We start from the raw sequence: 17,154 nt of genomic DNA, 5'->3' as shown, positions 1-17,154 counted from the left end.
TGGCATTATGATGCAATTACATTGCACATGCACAGTGGCCCATTTACCACAGCCGCTCTTTGCACATGCAATTCCTGGAACACACTTTGCTACAGGTTCAGAGGAAGATCGGCATCACTTTTAAAGAACTTTCCCAAGACCCAGCAGATAATATAAAAGAGCTTTTAGTTTTGACATTCCAAAAAAAGGCCTCACTACAATCAGTGTCTTGTTTAAAAGCTCTCAATAGTAATCTTGTGATCAGTGATTTAAAATAATTTATATTCGTTGCTTTTCAGAACAATAAAACCAAATTGTTAAAAAGGCTCTAGGCCAAGGATATTTGGTTTAATGAGAAATGGCTTTACATTTCTCATTGATACTCTTTATTTACTGGAGTATCTCAGTGAACACCTAATTGTTTCTAATAAATTGTTAACTCAATTATGTGGAAGATGCGTCATAGCCAGCTATGAAATGTCATTTGGCTATAATTCGCAAGAGACAAAATTGTGAATGAGTTCTAGTCAGTTTTATGAGTGGAATACAAATTACATTTTACAGTTGGCATTTTTATATACTGTACAGTTACCATTATCTCTAATGTAATTAAACACAAATTTTATGTGGTAGGTGCTATTGTTAGAACGTTTTAAGAGCACCTTTAACAAAAAAAAAATTCAAAAGTGCTTCACAGACGTATGAAAATGGATGCCAACCCAGGAAAAAAGCAATTTGAAGAGGTGATTAAAAACTTGGTTGAAGAATTGAGTTTTGGAGGCGGCTTCCAAAGGAGGAGAGAGAGGGTTTAGGAAGGGAATTCTGGAGAGTGAGACATAGCTGGCTGGAGGCTGTGGCACTAATGGTGGGACAAATGGAGATTGGAGTCAGACAAGGATTTTTTAATAGATATATTCTTTCTTGGGATGTTGACATTGCTGATAAGGCCGTCATTTGTTACTCATCCCTCGTTACCCAGAGAATGTGGTGTTGGGTCTTTTTCTTTGAAAGATTTGGAGCAGCGGAGGGACTGATATAGGAATGGAGGCTGGCAAAGTTGTGGGCATGGAAGTATGTGGTCTTTATGACAGAAATTTGGGGATCTGATTCTCAGCTCAGAGTCAAACAGGACATTGAGGCTGTGAATAGTCTGGTTCACCCTGAGAGACTGGCCGGGGAGGGGCATGGAATCAGTGGCAAGCACTTGTGAAAGTACTTAGTTAGGTGTGACGCACTTTGAGACGTCCTGAGGTTGTGAAAGGCACTATATAAAAGCAAGTCTTTCTTTCTTTGATCTACTTTAATCCCATTTCTCTGCTTTTTTTCCAATATGTCATTACCGTCTTTCTTTTTCAATACTTATCCAATTCAATTTTAAATATGTCAGAAACTCAATAGCCAATTGTGATAAAGTATTCTATGTTCCAATCTTTTTTGTTCAAAAAAATTTCTAAATTATCCCTTTGTTCTTTATGCCTTCTTGTTATTGGTTTGCCAACCAGTCTTTATTTACTCCTTCTTTATCCTTCAAAACCTTTCATAATTTTAAAAGCCTTTATCAAATCTCCCCTAAATCTCTGTTCTGGTGAAAATCCCCACTTTTTCAAGTGTTTCGTCATAACCATAACTTTTTCCATGGCTCTAATATCTTCTATATAACGGGGTGTCCAGGACTGCACACGATATTCACCTGAGGCCTCATCGATGTTCTTTACAAAAACCCAGAAAAATGTTTTTTTAATTGGCAATAAAAACTGACTTTAAAGATCCTTATTATTAATTGTCTGGTTCCCACTACTCTATTAATTCATTGATTTTTTTGGAGTGTCCACAGTTCCATTAATTGATTAATTCACAGATACCCTGCGGTTGCATTCATTTATTTGCCAATGTGCCTGCTGCTCGATGAAATTATGACTAATGGGTACTGTAGCCTAGTGGTTACAGTACTGGATTAGCTAGAAATCTCATGGCCTGACACATCTCTTAGTTCTCCATTTCCACCAAGCCAGGAGAACAACTTTGGTTCAATGTGAAATGTGGAAGGATGTGCCACAAGTAGCACCAAGCACACCTTAAAATGCTACACCAAACTACAGAAGCTACAACACATCGCTACCTGTATGCTAAACACCAAAAGCAGCAGGTATAGGCAGAGCAGAGAAGCCCCATAACTAAAGTTCTTTGGCCCTAACGCATCCAGTTGAGAATGGTGGTGGATAGTCAGGCAACTGACAGGAGGAGGAGCTTCCATAAATGTCGTCGTCCTCAATCCGTGGAGTTAAAAAAAAAAAAATTCTCGGTATGGGTGTCGCTAGCAAGGCCTGCATTTATTGCTCATCTCCAGTTGCTCCTGAGAAGGTGGTGGTGAGCCTTCTTCTTGAACCACTTATGGTGAAGTCACTCCCACAGTATTGTTAGGGAGGGAGTTTCAGGGTTTTGACTCAGCAGCAAAGAAGGAATGGCGATATATGTCCAAGTCAGGATGGCATGTTACTTGGAGGACAACTTGAAGATGGTGGTGTTCCCATGCTGCTCTTGTCCTTCTAGTTGGTGGAGGTTGTGGATTGTGAGATGCTGTCAAATAAACCTTGGGCAATGCACCCTATGGATAGTACACACTGCAACAATGGTGCATCAGTGGTGGAGGGATTCGATGTTTAGGTTGGTGAATGGGCTGCCGATCAAGTGGACTGCAGGATCCAGCAATAGTGAATTAATAAATTCATAGAGCAGCAGGCAAACCAAGACATAAAACGAATAGACCAGCAGACACAGCAACAAATCAGTAAACTAGTGGTACAGTGGGAACGAGTGAATTAATTAATTAAGGTAGCAGTAGTCATGACAAAAAGTGAATGCAGCAGTGGGCATCAGTGAATTAATGAAGCAGTGGGCATGGCAAAAAAAAATCGATAAATTAATGGAGTAGTATCACATTAATTTTTCAACAATTAAGAAGATTCACGAAGCAGCAGCCACACTAATTGAGCAGCATCAAATGAATAAATTAATGGTGAAACCAGTGAATTAATGAATTAATGTCAATGGAGTGTAAAATTGTGAGGGGTGTAAAATGGGAGGCCGACCTGATCCCACTGGGTGGGTTAGGTTAAAATTACCCATGAACGTCAATACGTTACCATGCATTATGTAGCTAGTGTTACAATGACTTGATGTGTCAAGCATTTCGACACATGTCATTGTATTAATTTTACTTCCAATATGTGTTCTACTGAAGTATGGGTACCGATGAAATGCCATGAAAGAACTGTAAGGCTGTGTGAGGGCTTGGCATGGGTGAACATTAAATGTGGAATAGATTGGAAGGCAAATAAGGTATGCAATCTTCATTCAGATCTTACCTTGCCAGGTTTGTTAAAATGTGCTCTCTTTCTCCATATCTATGCTCAGATCCTGTACATACTGTACACAGTGTTAAACCTGGCTACCACCTCTTGCCAGACATGGTGCACTACTATCTTCGGTGTAGGGTACTCTGAGGTAAATGGAGCAACTCTCCTCGCACTCACTTTATGTAGCAGCACCTCCACTTTGCCATGTAACAAACAGGGTGCTGTGCCACTCGCAAGAGACTCTTACCTCCACGTTGCACATACTGTCCCTTGCTAATCACCTGCCATCTATTTCCTCCAAGTAACTGTAGTGTCTCTGCACCTTGTTACAAACTCACACGAGGTATGGATATATCAGACACAGTCACTCTGTGACCTTCACTTTATTTCCAGGACTGAAGAGTGGTGATCCTGGGGGGGACCTCCCCTTTTATACCTGGAAGCCCAGGTGAGGAGCTCACTCCCTGTTGTCAGGGTGTGCATTACAAGGGTACAGGTACAGTATGCATGAGTTACAGTTACATACTTATAGTCATTGCAAGATGGTGAAATACATGACATCACCTCTCCCCTTAGGTCTTTTAGTTTCAGAGGTTAAGTCTGTCGGGTGGGAGCGCCACAGTTGTGGCTCTGGTGGCTGAGCCTCAGCACGCGTCTCTGTCACTTGAGGTAATTCCGGCCTGTCCGGGCTGGCCGCAGGGACTGTGCATTCTGAGGGCTGTCTTTGTTGCTCGTGCGCTGGCAGTGGTGTGGGTGCCATCCCATCATGCTCTTCTTCCGGTTCCTCTGTATCTGCACTGAACCTTGTCTTTACTTGGTCCAAGTGTTTGTGGCATATCTGCCCATTGTTTAGTCTGACCATCATGATCCTGTTTACTTCTTTGCCAATTACGGTGCCCTCAAGCCATTTGGGTCCCAAAGCATGGTTAAGAACAAATACCGGGTCATTTATTTCTATACACCTCCTCCTTGAGCCTCGATCATGGAGCTCGGTTTGGGACTGGCGCTTGCCCTCAACAATGTCTGCCAGGGCTGGGTGAATGAGGGACAGCCGCGTCTTGAGCGTGCGTTTCAAGAGGAGTTCCGCTGGCGGGACTCCCGTGAGCGAGTGCAACCGGGACCTGTAGGCCAGTAGGAGGCGCGATAGGCGGTAATGAAGGAAGGGTCCTTGGATGCGTAGCATGCCCTGCTTTATGACTTGGACCGCCCGTTCCGCCTGGCCATTGGAGGCCGGCTTGAACGGCATAAACTCCTGGAATTCATGGCTGGTAAAACATGGGCCATTATTGCTGACCAGGATGCCCGGCAAGCCATGGGTCACGAAAACCGTATGCAGACTCTCCACAGTGATGGATGTCGTGCACGAGTTCAATATGATGCACTCGATCCACTTTGAGTATGCATCGACAACAATCAGGAACATTTTTCCCATGAACGGGCCCGCATAGTCCACGTGAATACGAATACGTGACCATGGCCTGGTGGGCCAGGGCCACGGGGTGAGTGGGGCCTCCCTGGGGGCATTGCCCAGCTGGGCACACGTCGTGCACCTGCGAACCCAGTGTTCCAGGTCTGAATCAATCCCCGGCCACCACACGTATGACCGGGCAATGGCCTTCATTAACACGATGCCAGGGTGCTCGCTGTGGAGTTCCCTGATGAACGCTTCCCTTCATTTCTGGGGCATGACTACCCGGCTGCCCCATAACAGGCAGTCAGCTTGGACGGAGAGTTCATCCATCCGTCTCTGAAACAGTCTGACTTCCTCGGGGCACGCCCTGTGTGCAGGCGCCCAGTCCCCAGTCAGGACACATTTCTTTATCATGGATAGGAGGGGGTCCCTGTTGGTCCAGAGTTTGATCTGGCGGGCTGTGATGGGGGAGCCCGCAGTGTCAAAAGCCTCAACGGCCATGACCATCTCGGCGCTCTGCTCCGACGCCCCCTCGGTGGTGGCCAGTGGGAGCCTGCTGAGCGCATCAGCGCAATTTTCGGCGCCTGGCCGGTACCGTATGGTGTAGTCATACGCAGCCAGCATGAGGGCCCATCGCTGTACGTGAGCTGACGCATTAGCATTGAGAGCCTTGCTGTCAGACAACAGGGATGTTAACGGCTTGTGGTCTGTCTCTAGCTCGAACCGTCTACCGAAAAGGTACTGGTGCATCTTTTTCACACCGTACACACACACGAGTGCCTCCTTCTCGACCATGCTGTATCCACGCTCTGCCTGGGAGAGCGACCTGGAGGCGTAAGCCACCGGTTGGAGTCGGCTGTCATCGTTACCCTGCTGCAAAACACACCCAACCCCGTAGGAAGACGCATCGCATGTTAAAACCAGTTTTTTACAGGGATCATACAAAGTCAACAGTTTGTTGGAACACAGCAGGTTCCTCGCCTTATTGAAAGCCCGTTCTTGACAATCCCCCCAAGACCATTCACAACCTTTACAGAGGAGCATGTGTAACGGCTCCAACAATGTGCTTAAGTTCGGCAGGAAGTTCCCAAAATAGTTCAAGAGTCCCAGGAATGATCGCAACTCCTGGGCGCCCGGCAAGTCGCCTCAGTTTTTGATTCAGTGGGCCGGATCCCATCTGCGGCAACCCTCCTGCCCAGGAACTCGACCTCTGGGGCCAAAAACACGCACTTGGCCTTTTTCAGTCACAGGCCTACCCGTTCCAATCGGCGTAGCACCTCCTCCAGTTTGCGGAGGCGTTCCTCAGTGTCTCGACCCGTTATAAGGATGTCGTCTTGGAATACGATCATTCCAAGGATGGACTTGAGCAAACTTTCCATGTTTCGCTGAAAGATAGCCGCTGCCGAACGAATGCCACACGGGCACCTATTGTAAACAAATAATCCTTTGTGTGTTGTGATGGTGGTCAGAAACTGGATTCTTCAGCCAGTTCCAGAGTCATGTAGGCCGAAGTGAGGTCCACCTGCCAGCGTGGCAAAAAGGGTCCTCCGCTCTCTGGAGCGGATATTGGTCTTGCAGCGACACTCGGTTGATGGTGGCTTTGTAGTCGCCACAAATCCTAACCGAGCCATCTGCTTTGAGGACGGGAACAATGGGACTTGCCCAGTCACTGAATTCAATGGGCAAAATTCTGCCCTCTCTGAGCAGCCTGTCCAGTTCACTTTCAATTTTTTCATGCATCACGTACGGCACCGCTCTGGCTTTGTGGTGCACTGGTCTGGCGTCTGGAATGATGTGTATCACTACTTTGGTGCCCTTGAACGTTCCGACACCGGGTTGAAAGAGTGACTCGAATTTTTGCAATACCTGCGAGCTTGAACTTTGCTCCACGGATGAAATGGCGTGCACATCCCCCCATTTCCAATTCATCTCAGCTAGCCAATTCCTCCCCAAGAGCAGGGGGCCATTTCCCGGAAAAATCCAGAGTGGCAGCCGGTTCTGTGATCCATTATGCGTTACCATCAAGTTTGCACTGCCCAGCACTGGGATGATCTCTTTGGTGTACGTACGTAGCTGCGTCTCAATGCGTTCCAATTTGGGTCTGCTAGCTCTGTGTGGCCATAGTCTCTCAAATTGTTGGCCGCTTATGAGGGACTGGCTAGCTCCGGTATCCAGCTCCATGTGCACCGGGATGCCATTCAGTAAGACTTTCATCATCATGGGTGGCGTTTTGGTGTATGAGCTGTGGACGTCGGCCACATGAACTCTCTGAACTTCAGCATCCATGGTTGTTCGCCAGGCCTCATCCTGCATTTCAGACCCCTCGTCTGGTTCGTCTGTCTCACAGACTAGCCTCGCTACTGCCTTTTTGCACATCCTGGCCAGGTGTCCCTTGACATTATAAATCCTACAGGTGTAAAGTTGGAACCTGCAGATTTTTGCAGTGTGTCTGCCCCCACATCTCCAACATGAGCTGAGATTGCTGTTAACAAAAGGGCTATTCCCAGGCATTCCTCTCTGATCGCTCGTTCGGCTGTTTCTAAGCACTCTGATGGAGGGTCCACCCTGGAGCTAGTTGCTGCCTGGACAGTGTCAAATTGCCCTTGCCTGCCTGCCTGGATGGTGTCGAATTGCCCTTGCCTGCCTATGGGGTTCTGTGTCCTTTTTACAACATTAACTCCCTGGTTCATCGCAACATTGAAACCAGGCTGTGTGCGTAAATTAGCTTGGTCTCCTCTTCCCCTGCCATGAAGGTCTGAGCTATCAACACTGCCCCTTCTAAAGTCAAATCCTTAGTCTTTATGAGCTTCCTGAAAATGCCGGCATGATTAATGCCCTCAATGAAAAAGTCCCTTAACATCTCCCCCCTGCAGGCATCGGAGAACTTACAGATACTGGCCAAACCCTGCAGTTCTGCCACGAAGTCCGAGACGTTTCGACCCTCCCCACGCCGGTGAGAGTAGAACCGGTGCCGGGCCATGTGTACGCTACTTGCCGGCTTGAGATGCTCAGCTGGCTGAGCTCTTTGAAGGACTTGTCCGCTGGCTTTTGGGGTGCGAACAGGTCTTTCATCAGCGCAAATGTCTGTGGACCACAGCTGGTCAGTAGATGCGCCCTCCGCTTGTCAGCCACTGTGTCTTCCAGCCAGTCCTTTGTGACAAAGCTCTGCTGGAGTCTTTCCACAAAGTCGTCCCAGTCCTCACCCACACAGAGCGTTCCTCTGTGCCACCGGTGGCCATCCTCGTGGTTCGGTGATTCCCGATTCTCGTCGCCAGATGTAGTGTCTCTGCACCTTGTTACAAACTCACACGAGGCATGGATATATCAGACATGGTCACTCTGTGACCTTCACTTTATTTCCAGGACTGAAGAGTGCTGATCCTGGGTGGGACCTCCCCTTTTATACCTGGAAGCCCAGGTGAGGAGCTCACTCCCTGTGGTCAGGGTGTGCATTACAAGGGTACAGGTACAGTATGCATGAGTTACAGTTACATACTTATAGTCATTGCAAGATGGTGAAATACATGACAGTAACCTTCAGAAATGTTGACATATTTAAGCACTATTTTGAGCTCTTTTAAAGGCTCTAAGAATTTTTGCTCTGTGCTGCCACTAATCTTTCCATGGCTAATCCTTTTAAAAATTGCATTTGATATCCTGCCCATACTTCAGTTGCAATCCCTCTGCTTGTACCAATGTACGCAGAGAGCGTGTTCAATTAACGAGCTGTCCTTTCAACTCAGGCAAGGTCAGAACTCCTTACTCAGTGCAGTGTGGTCCCGTTGCAATGCGGTCCTGTCACAATCCTGGCTGGAGCGCATAATTGGCCCCATAGTCACCATTTCTAGTGCAGAGTTGTCAAAACCATAAAATTTGAAAAAGTATTGCAATTAAATTACATTCTACCTTGTGATATAATAATAGCTTATTGACCAAGATGAAATTGAAGGTAGATTGCAGACAAAATGACAGAGTCCACATCTTTGCAGGGTGTGTAAAACTACGTCGTGATCAATAATGTTTTTCTACACATCTAGATCAATGTTTTATTCCAGTAAGTGACCTATGATTGGGTTTTAATTTTCAGTTTTGTTGTTCAAAATGCTTTTATTTAGGAGATTTTACTTTAGTCTTGTTTTTTTGGGAGAATGTCATCAAATCAATCCTTGTGTTACTGTTGCTCATTTATATGGCGTGCTGTGTGGTATCCTGTAGTCTATTGGAGGCCAATCCAGAAAACAGAGAGCTCTGATTTAAACTAGGCTCTAGTTTTCGGCAGGTGAGTTTCCATGTCAGTTTTAATCACACCCACTTCAGCAAAAGTGAGGCCAGGGGTATTTTTAAATTCTCAGGCCTCATCCAAATGTCGTTGTCCAAATTCACATCTGTTCGAGGGGAAAATTGTCAGGAAGCAGTGCAAATTCATGCAGCCACGAGCAGGAAAGTCTGTGGGATCTGTTGCCGAGCAGTCCTGTGAGGGTCCCCGCAATCAGGAGGGGATGCTAACACGGCTGGGGAGATCTCAGATTTCCCTGTGCGGCTCAGAGGAACACTTCTGCTCCCCTGGCCCGACAAGGAAATCAAATAAAATTATGAAACTTACCCTTTGGGGCCTCATCCGGCCTTGATATGGGTTCCTTGCTGAGTTGGTCTGCGAGAAACTGACTGCCACTTCCCACTCATGCCTACCAGTAAAAATTGCAGACGGATCCTGATGACGTAATTAGGACCAGACATACAAATGCTAAAGAGGACTCCGCTGGCTTTGGGCGGGTGTCCTTGCCTCATGCGGTGAAAATCCCGGCAGGTCAGTTTCCGCCGGCACCAGGGCGGGTAACTGATCTGGGAGTTTTTAATTGTCGACCTGCCTGTTTTCCGTTGGGTGCGTAGGACGACGACGATCGACGACGAGGTCCAACACTGCCTCCAGTGTGCCAGCGCAGCCTTCGGAAGAGAGTGTTCGAAGACCAGGACCTCAAATCTGACATCAAGCTTGTTGTGTAGGCATGCCTGTTCATCATTGAATGTACCCTTGTACTGTACACACCTTACCGGTACACCAGAGGGTGCTGTTGCTGGAGACCCAGGAGTTGCCTGCACATGGCAGGTAACCCAGTATAAAAGGGAACTCACAGCTTGTTGTGGGCACTCAGGAGCTGCAAATAAAGGACTGCAGGTCTGCACAGTTTAAGTACCATACCCTGCCTCATGGAGTCATTACTAAAGGTGCCTACATACACTACAACTGGCGACGGGAATACGAGATCACGAACTACACGCTCAACATGTCTAACCTCAGCAACTTTCAGCAATTTACAGAGGGGGAAGATTGGAACGCTTTTGTGGAAAGATTGGAACACTTCTTTATAGCCAACGACCTGGACGGGGACACACCGGCCACACTACCGAACAAACGCAGGGCCATCCTGCTTAGCAGTTGTGGGCCCACCATCTACGGTCTCGTCGGGGACTTACTAGCCCCGGAGAAGACAACCACCAATAGCTATGAGGAACTCGTAACAATCATACAGGAACAACTAAAACCGAAAGAAAGCATCCTCACTGCCAGGCGACCTGAGGGCCAAGAAATTGCCAAGTATGCTGCACACTTAAGAAGATTAGCTGCACCTTGTGAGTTTGGCAACCACCTTAATGAAGCACTATGGGACATATTTGTCATCAGAATCGGCCACGAAGGCCTCCTACACAAATTGCTCTCAGCTGACATCATGGTCACCCTGCAGAAAGCAATTCAAGTGAGCCTGGCCTACATAGTTTAGGACAGCGACTCCAGGCGAATACCAACCCAGGACTCTAAACCGGCGAGTACAGTGCATCGCATGGACACTTCTAAAGGCAGAAATGCTGCCCCGAGTCCCACAACCCTGAGTCCGTCACATGGGGCAAACCGGATGGCCCCATGCTGGCGCTGTGGAGGAAACCACAGGGCCCACCAGTGCCACTACAAAGACTATGCATGCAAGGGCTACAAAGAAAAAGGGCACCTTCAGAGAATGTGCAGAAAAGGCTGTACTCACTGTGTCTCTGATGAGTTGGCTAATCGCCGGGGCTCCGACACAGATGAAGATGAAGCTGCTCAAACCCTGGGAGAAGAGTATGGAATCTTTACCTGCTCCACCGGAAGTTCTCCGTGGATGATGGAAGTGGACATCGATGGGGTCCCAGTCTCCATGGAGATTGACACCGGGGCGAGCCAGTCTGTGATGAGCCAAAAGACCTTTGAAAAAATTTGGAGGAATCCTGTCACTCGACCAAAACTGTCTCCTGTCCAGGCAAAGCTGCTCACCTATACCAAAGGTAAAATCAAAATTGTTGGCAGTGTAGACATCCAGGTCTCCCAGGGCGGCGTGTTGCACAAACTTCCCCTGTGGATTGTAGCCGGCAACGGTCCCACATTGCTGGGCAGGAATTGGATGAACCGGGTCCACATCAGGTGAAGTGGCGCTGTGGAAGAAAAGAGCACCACAGCCTACCTGCTGCAAGACCACAAAATGGCTGCAGAACCACAAGCATGTGGAAGAAAAGAGCACCACAGCCTACCTGCAGCAAGACCACAAAATGGCTGCAACACCAGCACTCCCATGCCACGAGTCAACATGGAGGAGCATCATGTGACATCGAGCAGCCAATCGGATTTGAAGGCTGCCTTAAAGGAGACCGGTAACCAAAAAAATTTAAAGGGGAAGTTCCAACTATTTGAGTACACAGATTTTAAAGCTAAAGATGCACTTAAAGGGTACAAGTATGAAAATGTATGCAATGTAACAATGAATTGTGATGCTGGTTTAACTAATGTGACTAATGAGATGAATGCAGGTGTCAGTAAGGTTAAGAACAAGTTTGTTACGCTTAACAATAATGATAGAGAATGCAAAATGCCTAATGTAACAATGTCTGTTGAAACCAGGACACCCAAAAGTGATGCAAATGCTAGAATGTATAATGCAGGCTCGACTATGTGTGATCAGAGCAAAGGTGTTATGTATACCGGTAGGACACTGCCAAAGGACATTGGGTCCGACAGGGACCATGCTGATGCCAATGATAGAGAATGCAAAATGCCTAATGTAACAATGTCTGTTGAAACCAGGACACCCAAAAGTGATGCAAATGCTAGAATGTATAATGCAGGCTCGACTATGTGTGATCAGAGCAAAGGTGTTATGTATACCGGTAGGACACTGCCAAAGGACATTGGGTCCGACAGGGACCATGCTGATGCCAATGGAATCCCCCAGTGGGAGACCCCCAGGTCCAGCAGGCTACCTGTACATGTAGCCTGGACATTTGGAACGAATGTGATGCTCCTTGCAGGACACACATACAGGCAGTGGGAGCAGACCTACTACAGGGACAGTGGTCAATGGATAGCCCAGCCACCACCAATGGCAACCTGCACCAGACAAGCCCTATAACCCCTGGCCATCAGTGCCAACACCGGGAATATGAGGCCAATACCCTCCAGCTTCCCTGGCAAACCCTAGGATGACCTGACCCTCATCCCCATTGATGGACAAGGCGCCCACCCAGTCTTGTGGCCCTGCCCACCACCCCACAACTACCCACATCACAGACTATACACACCACCCACTGCTGCCGTGGCTACCTCCCCGAGGGATCCCACAACAGTGACACCCACTTGGTTTGTGTGTGAGGGAGGGGAAATGTACGAGGCCAGCCTCAAGCACAGGGGTCACAGCTGGCAACTACACAACCCTCACCACAACCTCCCATAGCCCACCACTGATCACCTCCCCCGGTCATGACAACAAGGATATGAAAAATGCTCAGGGGGGTGTATTGTTGTGTAGGCATGCCTGTTCACTGTGTGATGTCTGTAACACTGTTATGCCACATTGAATGTACCCTTGTACTGTACACACCTTATCGGTACACTAGAGGGTGCTGTTGCTGGAGACCCAGGGGTTGCCTGCACACGGCAGGTAACCCAGTATAAAAGAGAACTCACAGCTTGTTGTGGGCACTCAGGAGCTGCAAATAAAGAACTGCAGGTCTGCACATTTAAGTTCCATACCCTGCTTCGTGGAGTCATTACTAAAGGTGCCTACATACACTATAAAGCTTATGGTCTACAGGGCTGTAGAGATACCCACCCTCCTATATGGCTCAGAGACGTGGACCATATATAGTAGACACCTCAAATCGCTGGAGAAATACCACCCATGCTGTCTCCACAAGATCCTGCAAATCCCCTGGGAGGATAGACGCACCAGCATCAGTGTTCTCGATCAGGCTAACATCCCCAGCATCGAACTGACCGCACTCGACCAGCTCTGTTGGGCAAGCCACATCGTCCACATGCCTGACAGAAGACTCCCAAAGTAAGCACTCTACTCGGAGCTCCTACACGGCAAGCGATCCCCAGGTGGGCAAAGGAAACGTTTCAAGGATACCCTCAAAGCCTCCTCAATAAAGTGCAACATCCCCACCAACATCTGGGAATCCCTGGCCAAAGACCGCCCTAAGTGGAGGAAGAGCAGCCCGGAGGGCGCTGAGCACATCGAGTCTCGTCGCCGAGAGCATGCAGAAAACAGGCGCAAGCAGCGGAAGGAGTGAGCGGCAAACCAGATTCCCTACCCACCCTTTCCTTCAACGACTGTCTGTCCCACCTGTAACAGAGACTGTAATTCCCATATTGGACTGTACAGCTGAGAACTCACTTTTAGAGTGGAAGCAAGTCTTCCTCGATTTCGAGGGACTGCCTTTGATGATGAGGGTTAAAATCACCTCACTGCTCTTACGTACATTTCCATTTTCCAAATTGGCCTCCATTGTGTTACTAGGAGAGCAGTGGCACAGCACAATACGGAATTTTTCAGCATTAAAAACAATGAACTTCTATTTTTTCTCTGCAATCACCTGATGGTGCACAGGACAGAGGGCATCAGCACTCGAGCACATTGCTGCCTGGGAGTCCAGAGATGGCCTCATCATGGCCAGATTTAGTTAATTTGACCACATGATGCACCAGATTGGCACCACCCCATACTAACACCATAAAGGATCCCTACAATGACCAAGCCATTCCTTTCACACTCATCACCATTGCGGGGGGTACCGGTATGTCTCACCATTCCCTGCAACTCACTAAGCCACTTCCAAAGGTGTGCACCAATTTGTCCAAGACCGGAAAGTGTTGAAAATAAAGATTTTAATGTTTCACACATTAACAGAAACTTTACATAAACATTGGATAAAACACTCAAGTGGCTACTCTTGTGTGTTGTTAGTTGGTATGATTACACTAGGATGAGGTGAGTGTGAGGAGTGGATAGTGAGAGGGGATGTGATGATGTAGATAGAGAGAGGGATAGGTGGAGGTGCAAGGTATGTTGGTGTGAGTAAGGATGTGCAGGAGCAGTAGTAGGGTAGGGAAGGCAGAGTGATGGGGATGTGATGAGAGGCACTGTCTCCCTCTATAAGCATATGGAGGGAGTAATGGGAGAACCTGGGTGCAGCCCTCTGCCTTTGCAGTCATTGTCAATGTTTGTAGCACTGCAGTGCTGTAGTGCACTGACAACATTGTTAGATTAAACTTCAAAAGTAATGTGGCCATGGCCCCTTTAAAGATCCCGGCTGAAAATGCGTCATGAATGATGTCACCAGACCTGTTCCATCTAATTAACACGCTGGGTGGGCTTAGTTGGGCCCATTAAGGTAAGTCCATTTTGAATAGTGGGATGGAGCCAGCAGCGGGGTTGCGACCCACCATGGACACTGCCCACACCAGACCCGCCGAGGTAGCCAAAATTCCGGCCATAGTCTCAGGATAAGAGGTCGGCCATTTAGGACTGGGATGAGGAGAAATTTCTTCACTTAGAGGGTTGTGAATCTTTGGAATTCTCTACCCCAGAGGGCTATGGATGCGATAGATTTTTGGACTCTAGAGGAATCAAGTGATACGGAGATCGGGCAGGAAAGTGGAGTTGAGTTCGAAGATCAGTCGTTATCTTATTAAATGGCAGAGCAGGTTCAAGGGGCCTTATGACCTACTCCTGTCCCTAATTCTTATGTTCTCATGTTCTTATTTATGACACTATTTGCATTATGTTAGAATTCTGACAGCATTTACACAAGCCTGACAAGAGATCTCAGCGTACCAGAAGAAAACCGGGTCTCCTGTGCTGTTATGCAGCCAATAGATTTACATTTGACAGTATAGGGAGCCAAATGTTGAGAGTTCATGGCACTATTGTAATGTAAAGTGCTTGTGTTTAGATAACTAGGCATTGATCATTTTTTCCCTCTTATGTTGTTTCTCCTGGTATTCTTGCTAGCCTCCCGAGCTGCACCCTACACAGAATTCAACTCACACCGAAATCTACTCTTGCCTCCTATGCCAGCTCACATATATCCTCTGTCCTTCCCGACATCCATTGGCTCTTCCCCAAGCATGTTGAAGTCAATGGGCTGGATTTTAATGTGCAGATGCACTGGGAGTGTGGGGGAAGGGGGGCGGGGGAATGGGGTGCGATAGCGCTTGGGAAACCTGGAAATATGTTAAGCGTGACTGTCAGTGGCTTTGTAATGCAGCCACGTCATTAGCTTTTTATTTCTGAGTTTCATGTCCAATCAGCATCAGTGGGCATGATAGCAACCCATATGACGTGATCTCAGCTCTAGTATTTAAAGGGACAATCCAAGTATGTAAGTTAAAGCAGCTCGAGTTGGGAAAAAGAGAGGAAGAAGGTTAGAAATCAAAGTGAGGCAGTCAAAGGCTGCACCCCACTTCACGGACACCTCCTTGGGTGTGCTCCTGGGCACTGTGAGGACTCTGAAGGAGATGCTCTTCCCTACCAGGAAGAAACCTGCTGGGGAAACTAGAAGGCGTGGTTGGAGATGGCAGAGGAAGTGTAGTGCCACGCTCCTGGATCCAATGCAGGAAGCAGTGTAATGATCTAACCAGGGCAGGAAAAACGAGAGCAGTGGCACATTCTCCAACAACCCCCTCACTCTTCCTTCTCAAGTCTACTGCAGCAAATCACTTGTCACACCCACTTACCTTGCAGGTGTACCCATCCCTCTCTGTATGTGCACTTCCTCACATCACCATCTATCCATCCACCACTCCCAATCACCCTCATCCTTATGCAATGTTATGCCTCTCCCTCATGGTTACCCTCAACAAATGCTCTCCATCCATCGAGTGAACACATGCCATCACTCTCACTCTTAGGTCTCTTCTTTCCATCCTTGCAGGAGAAGAGTGCAGGGCCTTCATGTGTCCAACAGGAGTTGGTTAAGGTCACCGACATTAACTCCTCAGAGGAGCTCAATCTCTCTGAGGGTGCACCGTCACAAGACTTATGCAGACCATGCACCAGCTCAGATACTCACACTTTGGTGGGACCTATTATAGAGATAGTTGGGTTTTCACCTGGTGACTCACACTTCACAAGTGAGCAAGAGCAGATGGTGGAGTTAGGGACAGCAGTGGAGAGTCCACTTCGGAGGGCACAGCCCTCTCCAAGCTCTGCTCAGCTGGATGCAGATGCTGTATCCCGGAAGCTGTCGATGAAGAGGATAAAATCATTGAGCAGCAGAAGAGATTGTGCAATGTACTGACTGGCTTTCCAAGCACACTGTCTACGATAGCAGAGACATGATAGCAAAAAGATTGGAGGAGTCCGTCTTAAGCATGAGTGGGAATCTGTCACAGGTCATTGCGATGATGTCTTCTTCTATGGATAGAGTGGCTAACTGTACGGAGCATCAAACGTGGCAATTGAACAAGTGCATGCAGGCCTTCAACAAGGGCTTGTAGATTCTGGATGACACCTTAAATAGGACAAACGATAACCTTTTCAACAGTGCCTTCAGCCACTTTCTCTAGTCCACCTCCTGCTCCTGCATAGATAGGACCTGCCCTCCAACTGGGAAATGCTTTAGTACCTTTTCCTATGTTAAATATGTTATTACTGAGAGAATATAAGGATATGTTATACTAAATTCTTGCTGATAACAAACAGTAAAAAGAGTAAAGTTAATAGAACCATTGTTTATATTATGTTTTTTACAGTATATTTATAGATTTTTTGTTGCCAGGTTCACATAGAAAGATGTTGAAGTTTGAAAGTCGATTTGTCCAGGTTCAACAAGCATGTGGCCCTTCTGAATTTCCTGAAAATGAAGAAGACATTTTTGAACTGCAAGCTTTTCAGAAATTTCTTTTGAAGCTAAGGTAAAATGTGTTGTTAGTAACATTAATAATTAGTTACATTCTTTTTTAATCTCCAATATTAGCCCAATATTGGTCTAAAATAATGGTGTAATTATTTTGTGAATAGGTTTAAAGCAGCTGTTCTATAAAATTTTAATTGTTAATAGTACATTTGTTTACTGAAAGGGCACTGTTTTACAGGTTGA

At 47.2% G+C, this 17,154-nt stretch overlaps 1 protein-coding gene across 4 annotated transcripts in view; it reads left to right on the top strand.

The window, feature by feature from the left end:
• The window catches only part of LOC139259522 (uncharacterized), a 351,083-nt gene that overhangs the window by 25,766 nt on the left and 308,163 nt on the right, over positions 1 to 17,154 (top strand). For all 4 annotated transcript variants that reach the window (XM_070875007.1, XM_070875005.1, XM_070875009.1 and 1 more), the window contains exon 2: positions 16,834 to 16,969. In XM_070875007.1, the coding sequence (XP_070731108.1) occupies positions 16,848 to 16,969 (122 nt within the window). In that variant the 5' untranslated portion in view covers positions 16,834 to 16,847. The remainder of the gene's footprint in view (positions 1 to 16,833; positions 16,970 to 17,154) is intronic.

This window comes from Pristiophorus japonicus, chromosome 3, assembly GCF_044704955.1.
Source record: "Pristiophorus japonicus isolate sPriJap1 chromosome 3, sPriJap1.hap1, whole genome shotgun sequence".
NCBI lineage: Eukaryota > Metazoa > Chordata > Chondrichthyes > Pristiophoridae > Pristiophorus > Pristiophorus japonicus.
This window is presented reverse-complemented; position numbering and strand designations above follow the sequence as displayed.